Source organism: Ursus arctos, unplaced genomic scaffold (assembly GCF_023065955.2).
Source record: "Ursus arctos isolate Adak ecotype North America unplaced genomic scaffold, UrsArc2.0 scaffold_22, whole genome shotgun sequence".
NCBI lineage: Eukaryota > Metazoa > Chordata > Mammalia > Carnivora > Ursidae > Ursus > Ursus arctos.
The window spans coordinates 20,623,703-20,642,350 of NW_026622897.1; the positions used below are offsets into that span (position 1 = coordinate 20,623,703).

At 41.1% G+C, this 18,648-nt stretch overlaps 1 protein-coding gene across 8 annotated transcripts in view; it reads right to left on the reverse strand.

Annotated features, from left to right (window-relative positions):
- The window catches only part of CDON (cell adhesion associated, oncogene regulated), a 99,815-nt gene that overhangs the window by 55,516 nt on the left and 25,651 nt on the right, over positions 1–18,648 (reverse strand). For 6 of the 8 annotated variants that reach the window (XR_008960852.1, XR_008960851.1, XM_048217173.2 and 3 more), the window contains exons 2-7: positions 8,473–8,600; positions 6,532–6,804; positions 4,770–4,916; positions 3,749–3,892; positions 2,825–3,112; positions 1,060–1,329 (exon numbers count right to left, since the gene is read on the reverse strand). Coding sequence is in view for 6 of the 8 variants with exons in the window: in XM_048217173.2 (XP_048073130.1) it covers positions 1,060–1,329; positions 2,825–3,112; positions 3,749–3,892; positions 4,770–4,916; positions 6,532–6,804; positions 8,473–8,551 (1,201 nt within the window). In the remaining 2 variants the exon portion in view is untranslated. Of the gene's footprint in view, positions 1–1,059; positions 1,330–2,824; positions 3,113–3,748; positions 3,893–4,769; positions 4,917–6,531; positions 6,805–8,472; positions 8,601–9,428; positions 9,688–15,023; positions 15,314–18,648 lie in introns of those variants that run through there. The other 2 variants (XM_048217172.2, XM_048217171.2) reach the window with 2 other exon arrangements.

Sequence of the window (18,648 nt, forward strand, 5' to 3'; positions counted from 1 at the left end):
TTGAAATAGTCATAACTCATAGACAAAAGATTGATTTCCCTAATACATAAAGGACTACCAATCCACAAGAAAGAAGACCAACAATCTAATTTTTAAAATGGACAAAAGACAATGAAGAGTCAATACACGGGAAAGCAAATTCAAATGACTCACACACATGAAAAGAAGCCCAATTCACTCATAATAGAAGAAACATAGATGCAAAGGTACTTTTTTTTAACCTACCAGATTGGCAAAGATTTAAAAAACAACTGACAACACCCTGCCTCGGTGAGGACAGGAGGAGACAGGCAGTTCCACTGCTGGTCGGTAAGAGTATAAAGACCAGTAACAATTTTGCAGAGCAACTCGGTGATATCTACCCAAATTACCAATGCATACCTGCTTTTATTCAGCAAGTTCATTTCTAGGAATTTATTCTACAGATATTCACACCTGTGCAAAGTAATCTCTGCAGAGGGACATTCATTATAGAACGCCTTAAAATGGCAGAAGTTTAGAAATAGCCATCAGTAAGGTACTAGCCAAATCATTACAACCGTATCACGGAATACTAATAAGCAATTTGAAAAAGAATAAAACGCTCTTTAATATGGGAAGATATCCAAGATATGTTAAGTGAAAAATTCAAGGTGAAGAATACTACCACCATTTAGGAGAAAAAACAGACAGATGTTATTAAATACACGTTATGTGTAAGTGATCGTAAATGTACATACAAGGATATTCAAGAAACTGATAAAACGAGTTAGTGCTAAAAGCAATATGGTTGGCCAGGGAATAGGAATGAGAGACTTTACCACATGCCTTTTAAACGATGTAGTAACTGTTAAAAAAAAAATAATTAAAAAAATTCTTTTTCAATTGAGGTTGGTCAAATAATATTGCTTCTTCATGAAAATGCCTATCTGCTACTAGGAAAGAACGTGGGAAGTAGGCATTAGTTCTGTTACAGTAATAGGATGATGTCCTCTTAGTAAAAATGATTTAATTTCTAACTAAAGCAAAAGCCTATCTGTAAAGTAAAACTTCCTATGATTGTGGGACCCAAAAACTTACCTTTTTCAATTTCAAGTCTCCCAGTAGACTGTATGAATCCAATCCCATTATCTGCTACGCACTGATAGAGCCCCGAATCTTCCACAGTCACACCACTGATTTTCAGTCCGTTTCCTGCAGTCAGATGTCGTGGGGAAGGGTGAACAGGCTCTGCGTTATGGAACCAGGTACGGTTAGGAGTTGGGTTCCCGTGAACCTCACAGGTGAATTGTACTGTGGCACCCAGAGGGACGGTCTGATCCTGTAGTCCTTTCGAAATTGAAGCACTTTCTGAAAATAAAACATATAAATTAAACTCGAGCCCCTAAGAGATACCTTTTTAACTTAACACAAGACACAGAAAATCTTCCCTCTACCAGTAACTAGTTGAAACAATACGGTTGTATTGTTCACTCACATTCTCCCATCTGCTGCGGTCATCAAGAAAAAATTGGAAATGTATTTGAACTTTCTTCTAATAGGATAAACCACATGTTACTGATATGTCATTGTCTCTTTTTCTAGATCTCTGCACCCACCTAGCTCCTGCCAACACACATACACACACACACACACCCCGCCTTGGGCTTCTCTGAGCCTTTGTTTCAGGTGGTTTGTTTAAAATAAATAGCTTCCCCGGATTTCACACTAAACAAGAGCCAAAACAGAAGAATGCTTATTTGCAAGTTAAATTCTTTCCATGGTCAGTTCTGTCTTAAGGTTAGATATAAGGCAGAAAACTTTACTATCCATCAAGTCACTTACACCTAGACAAAGTAAATCATTGACCAACATTTGTAATATATGTCCAAATTATATGCTTATGCATATTAATCTAGACCTGATCTATCATTGCACTTTAAAGCTCCCCTGCCCTACCCTTCCTTATTTCCCGTGTTACCTATGTCAGGCCATTGTTGCAAAGAAACACATGCAGAAGTTCATGAAAACTATCTTTACTATGTAACCACTTACTACCTACTTTTTTCTGGCTTTCGTGAAAATCTGTTTTGATAAAGGAAAACATTTTCTGCTGCTAGACATGACAGTGAGATAGGTACCTGGAAGAAAGGAAAGGAGCAGCTTTGAGATAAAGAGCGTATATACAGAAATGTGGGTAGAAATAATGCAAATTTTATGAGCCAGATACAGTGAAAGCACCCCAAAAGGGAAAATAAGATGAAATGGATTTTTCTTTAAAGATTATATTTATCCACTTGACGGAAAGAGAGAGAGAGCACAAGCAGACGGAGTGGCAGGCAGACGGAGAGGGAGAAGCAGGCTCCGCGCTGAGCAGGGAGCCCGACGCGGGACTCGATCCCAAGACCCTGTGATCACGACCTGAGCTGAAGGCAGATGCTTCACCGACTGAGCCACCCAGGTGCCCCGAAATAGATTTCTTTTTGAGATAACATTTTTTAATCAGTATTCTCAGTTACTATTACTCCTGGGTACTACACACTGATACAGCCCAGAATCTTCCATCCTACTGAATTCCCATCTCTTTCCTCCATGTCATTAGGAAGGAAGAACTATCTCTGCATGACACAGGCAGGCTGGGGGTGAGGTTCTCATGGACATCCCAGGTGAAATGTTCTGTGCCACCAAGAAATACTGCCAAATTCAGCAGGCCTTTAAAAAAACGAAGCTTGTTCTGACTACCGGTATCGCTGTTTCCAGCTAGTTCCTGTTTCATTTATAGTTCCCCAAGAGATCTTCCATTCAACATCAGTTAGACTGGAAAATTAGCCTGACTTGAAAAACAATTTAGTAAGTCACATCTTACCAAGTACGTTAACCATGTAAGTCACACGTTGTACGTCTCCAGACTTGTTTCCCACGATACAAGAATAGTTTCCGGAGTCCGCTGGGTCAATGCTATCTGTGGCAAGATGAGAATACAACCGCCTCCAATTGCTCCCGGGCAGAGCGTCCTGACCGTCCTTCAGCCAGTGCACTTGAGAAGCTGGGACCCCACTCACCACACACTCCAGGGTGACAGGGCTATGAGAGAGGACAGCTAATGCCTGTGACAAGGTAGGGTGAAGAATGTGAAAATCATCTGAAGAAGGGCCTGGAAAAAGAAAACAAAAAGTTGTTATGATTAAATATTCCCTTTCAATCTCTTCCTTAGCAAATCTGTGAGCCTTCCCATCTTCCCTTTCATTCTTCCTTACACTACAAGATCCTACTTGGTAGCTAAATCATTTTTAGTTGAGAATTAAAATACTCTGTGACCCTTTGGAACTATTTCTGAATCAGCAGCTGAGAAATGCCAAATTTTGGACAAGACCAGAAACCACGACTTTGTTGTGCTTTGACTATTGGTTCTAGCTTAGTTCAGCTACCATAATCTACAAGACAAAAGATACGTATTTTTTCATAATTCACAGTTAGCCACCAATTTGATTACCGCAGATATAAAGTCATATTTTCTCAATAATTTCCTTTTATTTGAGCAAAGGGTCAAGTTCTCCATATGCTTTCCGCTCTGTCAATCTTGATCAAAAACCTCTCCTAAAAATTCATTATCTTTTGAAAACATGTACAATACCATTCCATAACGCATTTACATATTTAATTTTTCGTAAGACTCTCTTATGATAAGCAAACAGGATCTGAAAGAAAAATGAACTCTGCTTTCCTAATGTTTTATAAGGAATGCTTCTGAGGACACTTCCTAGTTACCATTATTCTCCCAAATACTTACGACTCACAAGAAGCTTTCGGCCAATGGGTTCAACTTTTAATTCATGTGTGACAGGATTAAAAGCTGCACATTTATAGGAGCCCTTGTCCTCCAACGATACATTCAAAATCTGAAGGTTCCCTGATGGAAGGATTAAGTAATTCTCTGAGGAAAGAAGAGAACGCAGTTAGGCTTCTAGAAGAAGGACACCAATTAAAATAAATGAAGGCTGATAGCTGTGCTTTAACTTTAGACATAAGAACAGCAGCAAATACGCAATCAGGGAAATGTATTAAATGAAAGAAAGGGAAAGTTGAGGCAGGAGGAAAAAAAAGTCAATGGTACTAGAGGAACAAAAATCAAACCCAATGGAAACAAACATTGGACAACAGATCATTTGCTGAGAACACTGAAAGCACAAGCACATTTAGAAAAAGATACAACGACCACAGCTTCCACCTTGAGCAAACCTCCATCTACAGCACTGATCCCCCAGGGTCCAGCTATGTCTATCCGGTCATTTTTTTTTCTCAACAAATCCTGCCGGCGAGGGCCCAGCCACAGGTGCTACACCAATCAAGAAAGCAGATAAAAGCTCTGCATTCATGCTGCCAACATTCCAGCACAGGAAAGGGGGGTGGCAGAGAAAGGGGTAATGGGTTCAACTTTTAATTCATGCGTGACACATGAATTAAAGATACAAGCAAACAAAAATACGTATAACACAATGCTATGAAAATAAAAAAATTAAGCCAAGTAAAGGGGACAGAGAGCAGCGGGCATATTATTTTAGATGGGGCCACGAGGGAGGTGTCAGAAGAAGAAATATCTGAGTGGAGACCTGAATGAATGGAGGGAGTGTGGGGCTGTAATCACATCTATAATATAGCCATCTGTGCTTGTCTCCACTTGATTTCCCAGAGGAGAGACAATACAGCTTACGTATTTTTTTGCTATCTACAGTCCCTAGCACGCAGAGCTCAATGGCAGGTGAATGACATTGGTTCCATGGGTGCCACTGGCTTTTTGTAAAAGGTCTCACCTGTGGAATGTTTCAGCCACTTTCCCCGGATTTTATAGCGCACCTCAGCCTTGGGGTTACTATCTGGTACCCTGCAGCCAATGAAACCAGTACTTTTTTCTTCTGCTGTGATAACATGCTTTGTTGCTGAACCAAAATCACCGAGAACTAAAAGAAATAAGTAAATAAGTATATAAATTAAAATAAATAAATGCAAACTTAAACTCTCTTTCCCAAAGGAAATTTAAAAACCAGAGGCCACATCGGCCACATGGCCGTTGGTGGCAACTGATCCCAGTTCACAGAGTAGCGTGATTTTTTTATTTCAGAAAGCAGCTGGGGTAGGGGCGCATGGTTGAGGGCTAGAGCTAAGTCATGGCATCCTTTTCCAGAAGTCAGTGCTTCCAGGAGGTTACAAGACAAGCAAGCAGCTCTTAAAACATCAGGGAGAACTATGAAGTACGGTCCTTCCCGTTCTTTTTTTTTTTTTTTTTTTTAAAGATTTTATTCATTTATTCGACAGAGAGAGAGACAGCCAGCGAGAGAGGGAACACAAGCAGGGGGAGTGGGAGAGGAAGAAGCAGGCTCCTAGCAGAGGAGCCTGATGTGGGGCTCGATCCCATAACGCCGGGATCACGCCCTGAGCCGAAGGCAGACGCTTAACGACTGCACCACCCAGGCGCCCCGTTCCCATTCTGTCGGGATAAATTCTTTTCAAGTCCAGTCCCTCATCAAAACTCACTTTCCCTATGCATCTTTATTCTGTGGGCAGCTACTCACATTGCAATAAAATGGTTCACAGGAACAAACCTAGGACATCGACAAACCAAGCACTATCTCGTTTCTCTCTCAATTCCTCTCACTACTTAAAGTGCACTACAGATGGAGCCTGCATGGAAGGGCTCTTGATTATCTCCAAGGCTAAAAGCATTCAGCCGCCTGCCACCAGGAATTCAGCCTTCCAGTCTGTGTCTTGGAGCTGTCCATGGGTCACAGCTCTACGCAAACATTTACTCTTCTCGGTTATGACAAACTCACAACTCCTGGGGAATCCAGATTTGTTCTGTAAATAGGGGTGCTCTTACAAAGACATTTTCCATTACTGGAAGCCATCACCATTTGAAAGGCAGATGGCTCAAACCTACTAAGAAAACCACCACATTCCAGATTTTCCATCAGTTCAATACTCAACATTCCTTTCTCTACGGTCAATTTTTTTTTTCCCTGCTTCTTTAGCCTGGTTTCAATTACATACATTAAAATCACTCAGTAATCAAGACAAATAAGACAATTAGATATGAAAGATAAAGGACCGCATGAAACAACTGAGTGTCAAAGGAGACAACAGCTTTTTTGTTGCTGCTGATGTTAAGGACTTTTTTTTTTTTTTTTATGTTAGTCACCATACAGTACATACCTAGTTTTCGATGTAAGGTTCCATGATTCATTAGTTGCATATAACACCCAGTGCACCATGCAATACGTGCCCTCCTTAATGTTAAGAACTTTCAAATATCCCCAAGGGAATTCAGAATTCGCATTAGAAAAAGGTCCTAACCATGTAAAAGTTATTTGCGTGCCTCTGTTATAGATGAAGACGAGGCTAGACTCACAGAAGTTCAAGTACATTTCCCCAAGTTAAACACACAGCAAGCGTCAAGGCTGGGGTGAAAACTCCTATGTGTCGACTCCAGAGCCCATGCTCCCCCTCTGTTCAACAACGCAAGTACTAACGGTTAATTCCAGGAAAAAGCACAGATGCCAGAGACAAAATTCAACTCACCAGCAGTCGATACTGTTGCAGGGCCACTGACAATGGCACCGATGCTATTGTTGGCGACGCACTGGTAAGACCCCGAAAGGGACGGACTAAGAGACAGAATGGTCAAAGTGCCCTGATGAATCTTAATCTGTTCCAGGTCTCTATCCAATCTTCTTCCATTATGCCACCATGAGATATGAGCGGTCACAGGGTTAGCAGAACAATGTAGTACTACGGGTCCGCCAAGTTTCTGGACAGCGGACAGTGGCTCAGAAATAAAATAAGGTGCCAAGTCTACAAGGAAACGTTCCCCACATGCCAACGTCGGGGGGGGGGGAATAAGGGGGAGAGAGAAAGAAGAGTATATTGAATACATTTCATCTGAATCTATATAATTACAGGCAAGCCCTTATTTCGTCATACCTGTTACCATTCTCAATGCTTGTAAAAGTTCTAGGAACATTTTTGTACACCCGTTCTTAGAAGGAAAGAAGGGCAACACATTAACCTAGGACTTAATGATTAGGGTAGAAGAGAGTGAAACCTGATATAAATCAGACAACATGCCGATTCTGTAAGTGAGGGGAATGGCAAATGGCTCTTTTTATGAAGTAGCTTCTGAGAAATGCAAGTTAGGAACCTGAAAAAGTGAAGATAACTTGCAAAATAAAAAGAATTCTCTCCTATATCACCAAGGATTTGATTTTAAGACTAAGTTATTCTATAAACAATGGCTATGGTCTTACTACTTCCCTTTAATATAAAACAATGTTCAGTCATGCTGACATACAAAGTCTATCCTTTTTTGCATATAAAGCTAAGTAGAGTGTCAATTTTAAGTTTTATTTGGTGTTTAGAGTAGTTGCATTTATGACATCATTTCCTCAGCAACGTGGGGGGCAGGGTGGGTTCTCGAACTAACGTATCAAAACAGATCCTCCCCCTCCACCCGAAAGCGGGGGACAAGAATACTATTAATCTGGGGGAATAAACTACTTCAAAGAAAAAAAACTGAATAAATTGCTAACCCTACTTTCACAGGATATTTCCTCAGAAATGAAGACTGAGGGGTGTGCCTCTCTCGACTAAAACTTGAGGTGGTTGTTCAGCAAAACAAAAACAGAAATAAAACCAGAAGATCAGCTTTTGGGCTTACAAAAAGTTATACAGTATTCTTAACAGAGATAATAAATATTACTTAATGAATAAACATCACTTGTATTTCTCTCTACTTCTATAGGAATCTGAACATGAATCTAAAATTAAAAGAAACGCACACGCGCCACGCGCTGGGCATGGGCTTACATACACATTTAACAATCAACGCTTTTAAGCTTTTCAGCTTAAAACAGAAGTAGAGAGAAACTCAGCCAAGGTCACGTGAGAAAGTGGCAGATCTGGGATTTGAACCAAGTTCTCTCCAGACTGAGTACTAATACATGCTGATTCTAAAATTTCTTCAGTGGTATGGAGTCAGCATTTTTTCTTGTTATAATTTCCAAATTCAGACATTTGCAACATATCCTCTTATTGAAAAGCGCATGATACGATGATATTTGTTTTTAAGGCAACAAGAGGAATAAATTATAAGGACAATGATAGGAAGGCCTGCCAAGGCCCAGAAGCACTACAGAGATCCTGAAATTGCTGAAGGAATCAGTTTTTAAATCATTCAGCTGGGTCAAACCAACCTTAGAAATGTCTTTGGAAACCATGATTATCAATGAGGATTTGAAGCTGAAGTTTGTTTTTTATAGGATTAAGAAGAGGAAAAGCTTGAGTGTGGACATGACTGTTCTTGGGGATTAAAGAGCACGCTTTGGGTGCTGAGCACGGAGTCATGTATAGAATGACTGAATCGCTGTATTATACTCCTGAAATTAATATCGCACTGTACGTTACTGGAATTAAAATTTAAAACTCAAAAAAAAAAAACAACCACGACCATTCTTCCGCTCTTACCTGAATTCACAGAAGGGCACAGAACCGTAAGGGTAACAACATACAGCAGTGTCTGTAAGGGCCGAGGATCTGGATGCATAGCGCCAGCTTACAGACGCAGGCAGGACAGACTTCCGGGCGTTGGCTCACTAAAACACATCCAGAGAAAGAAAGGAAGAAAAGATCATCGAAACGCCCCAAACAGCTGAAATCCTGTATCTCCATCGTCCCAGTTGGGAGCATGATGGCTGCCATCTATTTTGAAAGCTTTGTAGCGAGTGTGGCAAATACAGGCACTTGATGACCTGTAATCTCCCCAATCCACACACTCATCTCTAGACACTAAGCTAACGTTGGCGGTTTTGCTCATCCTTCCGAGGCACTAAGATAATACCTCATAGTACACAGACTCAATTGCTTCCAACGAATACATTCAACCGCCTTTAGTGCATTTGTTTGTACATTTTACAAGCATCTAAAACTCAACACCGCCAAAATGCACCCCCCGCTTTATGGCTGGCCCTAAAATATAAACAGTAACAAAAACAACAAAATAATAACAAATGTTTACACAGTGCTTGGTGCGTGCCAGACACCATTTCGGTGCTTTCTGTAGACCCAAAGACCACGGTGGTGAGAGTAGACGGAACGGTGGCAGGAAGGGAAGAGGGAGACCAAGGAGGAGGTAATGTAATCACTCAGCAGAGAGATGAGCACATGGTGGGTCAGACCAGTGAGTCAACTGTGGAGCTGGTAAGGAGTAATTGGACTCAATGTAGTCTAAAGGTAGAACCAACAGAATTTGCTGAAGACTTGGCTAGAGTATGATCAAAAGATGCGTCAAGGATAACTCTTAGTTTTTGGTGTAACAGAATCCATCATAACTCTGTTTACTGAAATGGGGAAGACTGGCAAGGGGGAGATGGATCGAAGAGTTTAGTCAGCTGTTCTGTCTTGGGAAGGTCCAAGATACCCACCACGAGGCATCCGAGGACTACTGTCAAGTCAACAGCTGCATATAGGCATCTGGAGCTGTGTGGAGAAGTCAGAGCTGGAAATATAGATGTCAGAAATAGAGACATGAGGGGCGCCTGGGTAGCGCCGTCGTTAAGCGTCTGCCTTTGGCTCAGGGCGTGATCCCAGCGTTCCGGGATCGAGTCCCACATCAGGCTCCTCCGCTGGGAGCCTGCTTCTTCCTCTCCCACTCCCCTGCTGTGTTCCCTCTCTCGCTGGCTGTATCTCTGTCACATAAATAAATAAAATCTTTAAAAAAAAAAAAAAGATAGAAATAGAGACATGAGACCTATTAAAGCCCTAGCACTACCTGATCTCTAAGGAAAGTATGACAGAGGAGAGGAGAGACCAGGCAGGAGCCTTGGGATACTTCAACCTTTAGAGACCAAAAAAGAGAAGGAAGCAGCAAGGGAGACGAGGGGAAAAGTAGCCAATGAAATAGGAAGGAATCCAGGAGAATGTTGTGCTCAGGGAGAAAAATGGAAAAGATATTTCTAGAAGGAAAGCATAAGCAACTACTGCGAACACTGCTGAGAAATAGAGTTAAGGCGAGACACCATCGTGAAGGCAAATACCAGAGCGCAGGGGATACCGACAACAGTGGTTTCAATGCAGGGGGGACTAGCATCTGATGGTGGGTTCAGGACAGAATGGGAAGGGAGGAAATGAAGCACAGAAAATTCCTTCCAGGGCTTTGCTATAAAAGGGCAGCAGGAATATAGGGCGAATTGCTGGAGACATGTAGCAGTCAAGGGGAGGCTCGCTCATTCTTGCGTTTCTTGAATGTAGAGACAGTGCAGCACATTTGGCTAAATCTAAAGAGAGCTTCACAAAACCCAGCACTGGTAAAGGACGTGGGTAAAAATCGCTATCATCTACTATTGGTGGAAATATATTCAGCAAATTTTTTGGGGGGGAATTTAGCAATATCTATCGAAAATCATTCATTCATGCAATTATGCTTATTGAATGCTTACTACATGCCAGGTACTATTCTAGAAGCTATGGACAGAGCAATTTAAAAATATATAAATAGGAATAAGTGACACAGGCAAAAACGTATCCCTTCTATTCTAGTGGGACTGGACAATACGCATGATAAATAAAATGACTGAAATTAACAAAGTCCATGCCACCCTCCAGATATGGTCCATCCCTCCTCTGTGCTGCCTCCATGCCTTAGACACACGTCTGCCACTGCACTCATCACTCTGTTCTGCAGTGCACCTGGTTACGTAACTATGTCCTCCTTGAAAGCAAGAATGCTCTCATATTGAACACCGTAAATTCTAATAGCTAGCCGAAAACAGGCACTGAAGAGACATTTTTCAAAATGAAAGGAATACCTTCCTATAATGGAATTCCCAAAAGTACCTTAGAGAGTAGTATTTCATGAAACCTGTCATCTCACGCGACTTCGGCATATTCTCGCTATATGTTTTTATTCCTTCATTCGATTATTCACTCATATACATGTTTTTAACATCAGCAAAAATTATATATAATAAGTGCCTACTATATGCCAGGCACCCTGCTAGGCTGGGGATCCAAAGAGCGGTTATTATGTCTGCAAATTCTCCCCCCCATTCCTACGTGGCCAGGGCTGGCCACAGAATCCGTGACTATGGAATACGACAAAATATAACTTAAGAGCTACATGAAGGACGTTTTAGAAATGGGAACTTTATGCACATATTCACTTATGCAAAGGTTAATTCTAACCACTGATAAGACTGGGCAGAAATACAAAGCAAGGCATACTTCTTATTTATAAATCGAATGATGTCTCCCGGGATCTGCTCCCTTCTCTATGCCATGCACTCTGACTCTGCGAGTTGCCAACTCAAGTTTATCTAGATCACAGATCATCAGATCACGGACTGCCTTTTAAGTTTCTTCTTGCCGACCTCTTTTAAAAAGTGGGAGAGGATATTCTGGTATCACTCATTGGCGGAAGAGACCAGCTGTGTGCAACTTTTTTTTGGTTTATTTGAATTCTCACTTGGTTCAAGGGCAAGGACTGACACACCACTGGTAAGCGGTCAAGGCAAAGCAAACATTCAAATAACTTGTTAACAGAAGCCGCTGTCCTGAGAGAATGAGGACAAGGAGGGGCGTTCTTCCTTTTGCCAAATCTTTCCTCGACTATTTATTTATTAAAAAGCAGTGAAACAAATACCAGAGTCAACTTTAACCCCAGCACGCGATTCACTGAGTTACTTTAGCTGTCCTTTAAAACTTCACAGCTCATTATAGCTACCTAAATGATCCCACAGGACCATCCTGTATGAATTCTATCTTTCTATTAGGTTCCTTGCAACATGCTGTCAGTTGATTTTGGAGGCTGGAAAGAACTTAGGACCGTAACATAAATATTTATTGACTTCGTTTATACTTACCCAAGGAAAGCTCGATGCGTTTGTTAAAGAACTGTGATAACGAGAACAAGGACCTGGATTCTATTGCAACAGGAGTCAGGTGGCCTGAAATTACATTTGACCCCCACCAATAGTCCCTTAGGTCTGATCTCACAAATAAACACTGCTGCCCACAAGGAAAGCGAGATGACGTAGAAAGCAGAATATATCCATTAGCACTGTTGGAAAACTGTTTAATGCTATGTTGCTTCCAAAAGTACTAGCTTTGTCCAAAAACAAAACAAAAAAAAAGCGAAAAACAACAAAATTTAATATTAGCATTACTGTATTGATCTAAGAAGTTATTGGAAAACAACAACTATATTTATATTTATATATAATGTAAATATTTACTTATTTCCCCTGCATTGCTCTACCAAATGAACAATTGCGTGTGTTTGGCCAAGTTTACCGCAACTGAATGAGGCTCCTATCACCTTCTTACAAACAGGCCAGTGGCCTTAACATGTATGTTACTTTCCTTACTTTTCTTTCCTACAGAAGTTTACCTTGGCAAGGGAGACAACAGCCTTCATTTCCTCTGCACAGAAATTGTTAACCCATCCTCCTCTTATCCTCTCTCCTGATCTGCAAACAGTGGGCAGCAGAGAAAAGGTCCACGGTAGGATCACAACCGCCCACTCCACCACACATCATTTTTGGCACACCACTTGCCAAAGGCTGTTTAACCTCTGTTCTAGTGTACATAACATCCAAATATTTTCATGCAAAAATTAAAAACAGAATTCTGATCTAAATCATATCAGATGCAATCGAATTCTGATTTAAATTACAATGTCATGTTTTAAACTTCAGTGTTTTTCCCATTTAAAAATTTTTTTTAGGGACACCTAGGTGGCTCAGTCAGTGGAGCGTCTGCCTTTGGCTCAGGTCATGATCCCAGGGTCCTGGGATCGAGCCCCACATCAGGCTCCTTGCTCAGCAGGGAGCCTGCTTCTCCCTCTGCCTGCCGCTCCCCCTGCTTGTGTTCTCTGACAAATAAATAAAATCTTTTTTTTTTTAAAGCATCCAATGTGGTTAACATACCAGATGATATTTTAAATAAAATATTCAAGTTTTCTTCATATATTCTACAATGAATATGTTACAAGTAAAAAATTCTTAACAGTCTCCACAAATATTCATTGACAAAAAAACCCCTACACATTCAGCACAGAACAAAAGTAAACATAATTCTACCACCTAAAGATAACGTATCAATATTTTGATGCATTTCCTTCTAATCTTTTTCATACGTGTATATGTACATAACTTAGACTAAACATATATGCAATATGGTTTTAAATCCTGCTTTATTCATTTTTTATCTAATGAACATTTTTGCTCATTAAATAATTCATAAACACAATCTATAACAGCTATAGATACTTCACTGAATAGATGTACTTTAACTTACTTAGCCACTCCCTTTTGGGTAATTAGGCTTCTTTTTTTAATACGTGTGTGTAGCTATGTATATTTATCTTGCTATTACAGATAATGCTGTTATGAATATCTTTGTCCATAAATCTTTACCACTCTTCTACTTCCGTCTTCAGGATAGATTTTTTTTTTTAAGTGGATTACTGAGTCAAGGAACACAAACTTTTTAAAAGATTTTATTTGTTTATTTTAGAGGGAGAGAGAGAGAAGTAGATTCCCTGCTGAGCACGGAGCCCAACGTGAGGTTCGATCCCCGAACCCTGAGATCACGACCTGAGTCAAAATCAAGAGTCGGATGCTTCACTGACTGAGCCACCCATGGGCCCCAACATAAACATTTTTAATACTCTTAACATATATACTGACAAGTAGTTTTCCCAAACAAGGCAATAATGTACAACCTATCCCCAATAACCACCATCCGCATAGTATGGTTTACATCCCTACCCTGTGGTGAGTAAAGCATGGATGTCACACAGGAATTTGAGCAATTAATTCAAATATTTGATAAGGCACAGAGCAACATTTACTGTTTAATCTGTTAGGGACTTTTAAAAAACAATCTGCTAAATTTACATAATAATAACTACAACAAAAGGAGCCTGCCTGGGTGGCTCAGTCGGTTAAGCGTCTGACTCTTGGTTTTGGCTCAAGTCATGATCTCAGGATCCGGAGATCAAGCCCCATGTCAGGCTCCATGCTCAGCACAGAGTCTGCTTAAGATTCTCTCTCTCTCTCTCTCCCTCTGCCCCTTCTCTTCCCTGCCCCACCATGCACACTCTCTCTAAAATAAATAAATCTTTTTTTTTAAAAAGTAACTACAAAAGGGGCACCTGGGTGGCTCAGTCGTTAAGCGTCTGTCATGATCCTGGCGTCCTGGGATCGAGCCCCGCATAGGGCTCCCTGCTCTGCTGCGAGCCTGCTTCTTTCTCTCCCACCCCCCCTGCTTGTGTTCCCTCTCTCGCTGGCTGTCTCTCTCTGTCAAATAAATAAATAAAATCTTAAAAAAAAAAAAAAAGTAACTACAAAAAAAGTAAAAGGAATGGACATTGTGGACCACATTTATCAACCCTTGTTAATTTCTAAACTTTCAATTACAAAAAACACGACAGATACAAAAATCTCTGCTTTTTACCCAAAATTTACTGTAAAGTAGGATGCAGGGTCACTGTTGTTATACTGGGTGATTTTAATTTATAACATGCATTTCTCTAAAAATAAATTTGTATGCGAAAACTGCTGACAGACACTTTCTGGCAATATTTGCTGGCATTCAAAATAGTAAATTACCATTTATTTCAAAACTTAATTCTCCCTTCCCTACTGCTTTTCTCGTCCATAAAGCATTTTTTAAAAGATTTTATTTATTTATTTTAGAGAGAGAGAGAGTGCGCATAGAGGGAGAGGGAGAAGCAAACTCCCTGCTAAGCAGGGAGCCCACAACTCGGGGCTTGATCCCAGGACTTTGGGATCATGACCTGAACCAAAGGCAGATGCTTAACTGAGTGAGCCACCCAAGCGCCCCTTGTCCATAAAGCATTTAAGCACCTCTACTTCCCTAAACTACTAGAGGTAATCAAATAACTCAAGGCACTGGATTTTAAATTGGGTTTGTTCTTGCCTTACTATTGGACTTTAGCAAAGACATGATCAATTCCCTATGTGAAAATCACAACTCCTGAAGCTTATCCAACTCACTGGTCTCAGAAGAAATTAACAGGACCCTGAGGAAGTTCTTCCACCTGCTTCCTATCTTCAGACGAAGTCAATGGCCCACATAATTCTATTATTTTCATTACAGTTCCGAGTGGCAGATTTAAGTGAGAAGATACTCCGGGGGCGCCTGGGTGGCGCAGTCCTTAAGCGTCTGCCTTCGGCTCAGAGTGTGATCCCGGCGTTCTGGGATCGAGCCCCACATCAGGCTCCTCCGCTAGGATCCTGCTTCTTCCTCTCCCACTCCCCCTGCTTGTGTTCCCTCTCTCGCTGGCTGTCTCTGTCAAATAAATAAATAAAATCTTAAAAAAAAAAAAAAAAAAAGAGAGAGAGAGAGAGAGAAGACGCTCCGAAGCTGGGGCAGGTGGTACAATCTCTCTAGGGAAAAGACTATAGGGTACAAAAACCCCCAAACAAAACAGAACAGCTAAGCATAGCATCCCATTAAACCTACAAATCAGGGGACAACTCTTTCCTCAATGCTATAAAAATCCCTGGAGGGCTCCCCACTTTTGCATGGGATGAGTGCTGCTCCCTGAGTCCTAGCCTGATGTTCCTAAAGATGACTGTTTATGTCCTAAGTTAGAGGGCTTCCTTTAAGCTCTCTTTCCCATCCACATGCAAGACAATTTGTCTTGTAAAATACTGTATTTGAGTGCCAGCCCAGGCTTAGCAGCATTTCTGTTGGCAAAAGCAAGCTAAGGGTATGGCTAGTCTTAGAATAAGAAAGGGAATACTTCCCTAACATTTACTTAACTTATTGTTCAGGTTGTGAACTTACTGCTTTTATAACCTCTTTTCAACAGGCTGCCAGAATAATCCTTCGGGGAAAAGTCTTTCCTGAATTTCTAGATTTGATTCCTTTGTTTTTGAAGCAATGCCTTTGCTTTCCTAAGGACGATCAAAGCTGTCTCTCTGAATTATCCCCCTCCCTAGACTCCTATATCAAACTTTCTTATAGTTTTCTTTTAGGTTTAGGGAATAACTGTGATTAACCTGTGAACAAAAACTCGCTTGGGATCCATGTATGTCTTCAGAAAAGAAAATTCTTTAAGTTTCCTTTTTTAAAACGATCTTATTCTGCATGACACAATAATTTCCTTCTTTAAAAACAAAAGATTGGCCTTTATTTTCAAATAATCTATTCCATAACATGCTATTTCTCCTGTTGATTTAAACGAGTCTTCTGCAGTAACTAAACAAAAGAAAAAATAGAACATGTCTACTTAAAAATTTTGAAGTAAGTGCTCTCAAGATTAATTCAGCACAATTTCAATGAGGGAAGTCAAACATATAATTTTTTTTTAACTCACTGAGGTACCTTGACCTTAATCACATCAAATTATAAATCTCCTATAAAAGTCTTCTTCATTCTGACTATTTGAATAATTTAGCTAAGAAGTTAACTTGTTTTCTGCACGGACTTCTCAAACAACCCTACTTTTTCTAGAAAATACTCAGGCAATTAATTCCATATACAGGGCATCTACTCTGGGCAAGAACCTACGGGGGGTACAAAGATTAAGAAAGATGAGGTAGGCGTAATTCCTGAACTAAAGGATATTGTGGTCTAAATGAGAAAAGAGGGCATGAATATAATTAGCTTTGGAATAAAGTATCACCAGTGCAACGGGAGTGTGAAATATATTCAGAGGAATCTATCTTGTAGGCATCAGGCTCTGCTGGGCACTCAGCCACAGACAGGACGTCTGTCTCCCTGCGGCTCGTGCTCAGGTGAGGGAAGGGACAACTAAGGAAAGCACCCAGACACACGCTCACCTAACAGAATGACTAGCCTTTTGGCCACAGGGGCTCCCGCAATCACCACTTTTGGGGTGGTTTTTCTTTATTTGGCGTCACAACTTTTTCAATCAGAAACAAAAAGAGCAGTACTTTGATATTACAGCTTCGGGCAAAGATACACCCACCAGTGTCCATGACCCCACGATTTTTAGTCAGGAAGTCTCATCCAGGAGAATTGGAATGGCCTATTATATCTGGATGAACAAAAACACTGTGTTCTGTGTACAGATGCCAAGTGAGTGGGAGGACGGGGAGTGTTTTCTGCTAACCTCTCTGCGCTCTGTGCACCGTTCCTATGAGCTGGGGACCCCTCCCCTGTTAACTCTGTTTCAGTTCAATGTGAATGCAGATCACTCCTTAAGAGGACCTGCTGTCTGAACACGATTTTCCTGCCTCTCCACCATCGTGGGGGGAGGACTTCCTCACGGCCCTCCCACACCTGCCACCAGCCTCAAGTCCTCTCTTCCTTAGTTGAGCATAGTAACTTCACTGCACCGTATTTAAGAACATGCTGCGTTTACTTTCAAAATACTGTTTATCACCTCTACAACGTGTTTGTTTCCCAATTGTTTTTATTGCTCAGCTGACTTGCTTTTCTATCTGTGAAGACTGTGGCTATCTTGGACCAGGATGGCATACATCATGACTTTTTCCCACCAAAATCAATGGAAATGGTTTGCACTAAGAGGCAATGCTTTTAAAAGTACGAGTTCTCAACATTTGCTGCAACATGGACGGCACTGGAGGAGATAATGCTAACTGAAATAAGTCAAGCAGAGAAAGACAACTATCATATGATTTCTCTCATCTATGGAACATAAGAACTAGGATGATCAGTAGGGGAAGAAAGGGATAAAGAAAGGGGGGGTAATCAGAAGGGGGAATGAAACATGAGAGACTATGGACTGTGAGAAACAAACTGAGGACTTTAGAGGGGAGGGGGGTGGGGGAATGGATAGACCGGTGATGGGTAGTAAGGAGGGCACGTATTGCATGGTGCACTGGGTGTTATACACAACTAATGAATCATCGAGCCTTACATCGGAAACCGGGGATGTACTGTACGGTGACTAACATAATATAATAAAAAAATCATTAAAATAAAAAAAAAAGGGAGAAACAAAAAAAAAAAGAGGCAATGCTTTTAGGAGATAAACGTTATCAAGAATTAAAGTAGTTAAGGGAGGGGGGATGGGCGAGCCACAGAATGAGGCACATGTGTTACAGGAAACAGAAGGGTCACTTCCCCCGGACTTAGAAGGTTGAAGAAGACTTCTCTTGGAAACAATGATCAGGTGAATGTGAATGGATGAGTCTGGGGGGCAGGAGGGAGGAAGGGAGGGAGAACAGCAAGGGGAGGCTGCAGTCCAAACAGAAGGAGCTATGTGTGCACAGAATTAGAAGGAGCAAGGAGGTATGGCTGCGGAGCCGAGTACGAGGAGGAAAATAAGGGGTGGGGGGCAAGGCGGCACAGGGGAGCAGAAGCTATAGCACACCGAACAATATAAATCAGGTCAGGGTTTTGGCTTTTATCCTGAGAGGGGAGTATTAATGGCTTTTAAGCAGGCAAGGGACAAGATCTGACTTGTGCCTTTGAAAAAATCATTTATGCTGCCATGTGGAGCATGGCCGAGGAGAGGAATGGAGGTTAGAAGGCCGGGGAAAGAGGATGCAGGCCTGTACTAGAGAAATAGCAGAGGATAGACTTGAAAGATTACAAAAAATTTTTAAAGACATGGACATATTTACCAGATGTTCTTAAAAGGTGGCACTGATAGGACTTGGGATAGTGAATGATCTGGACTGG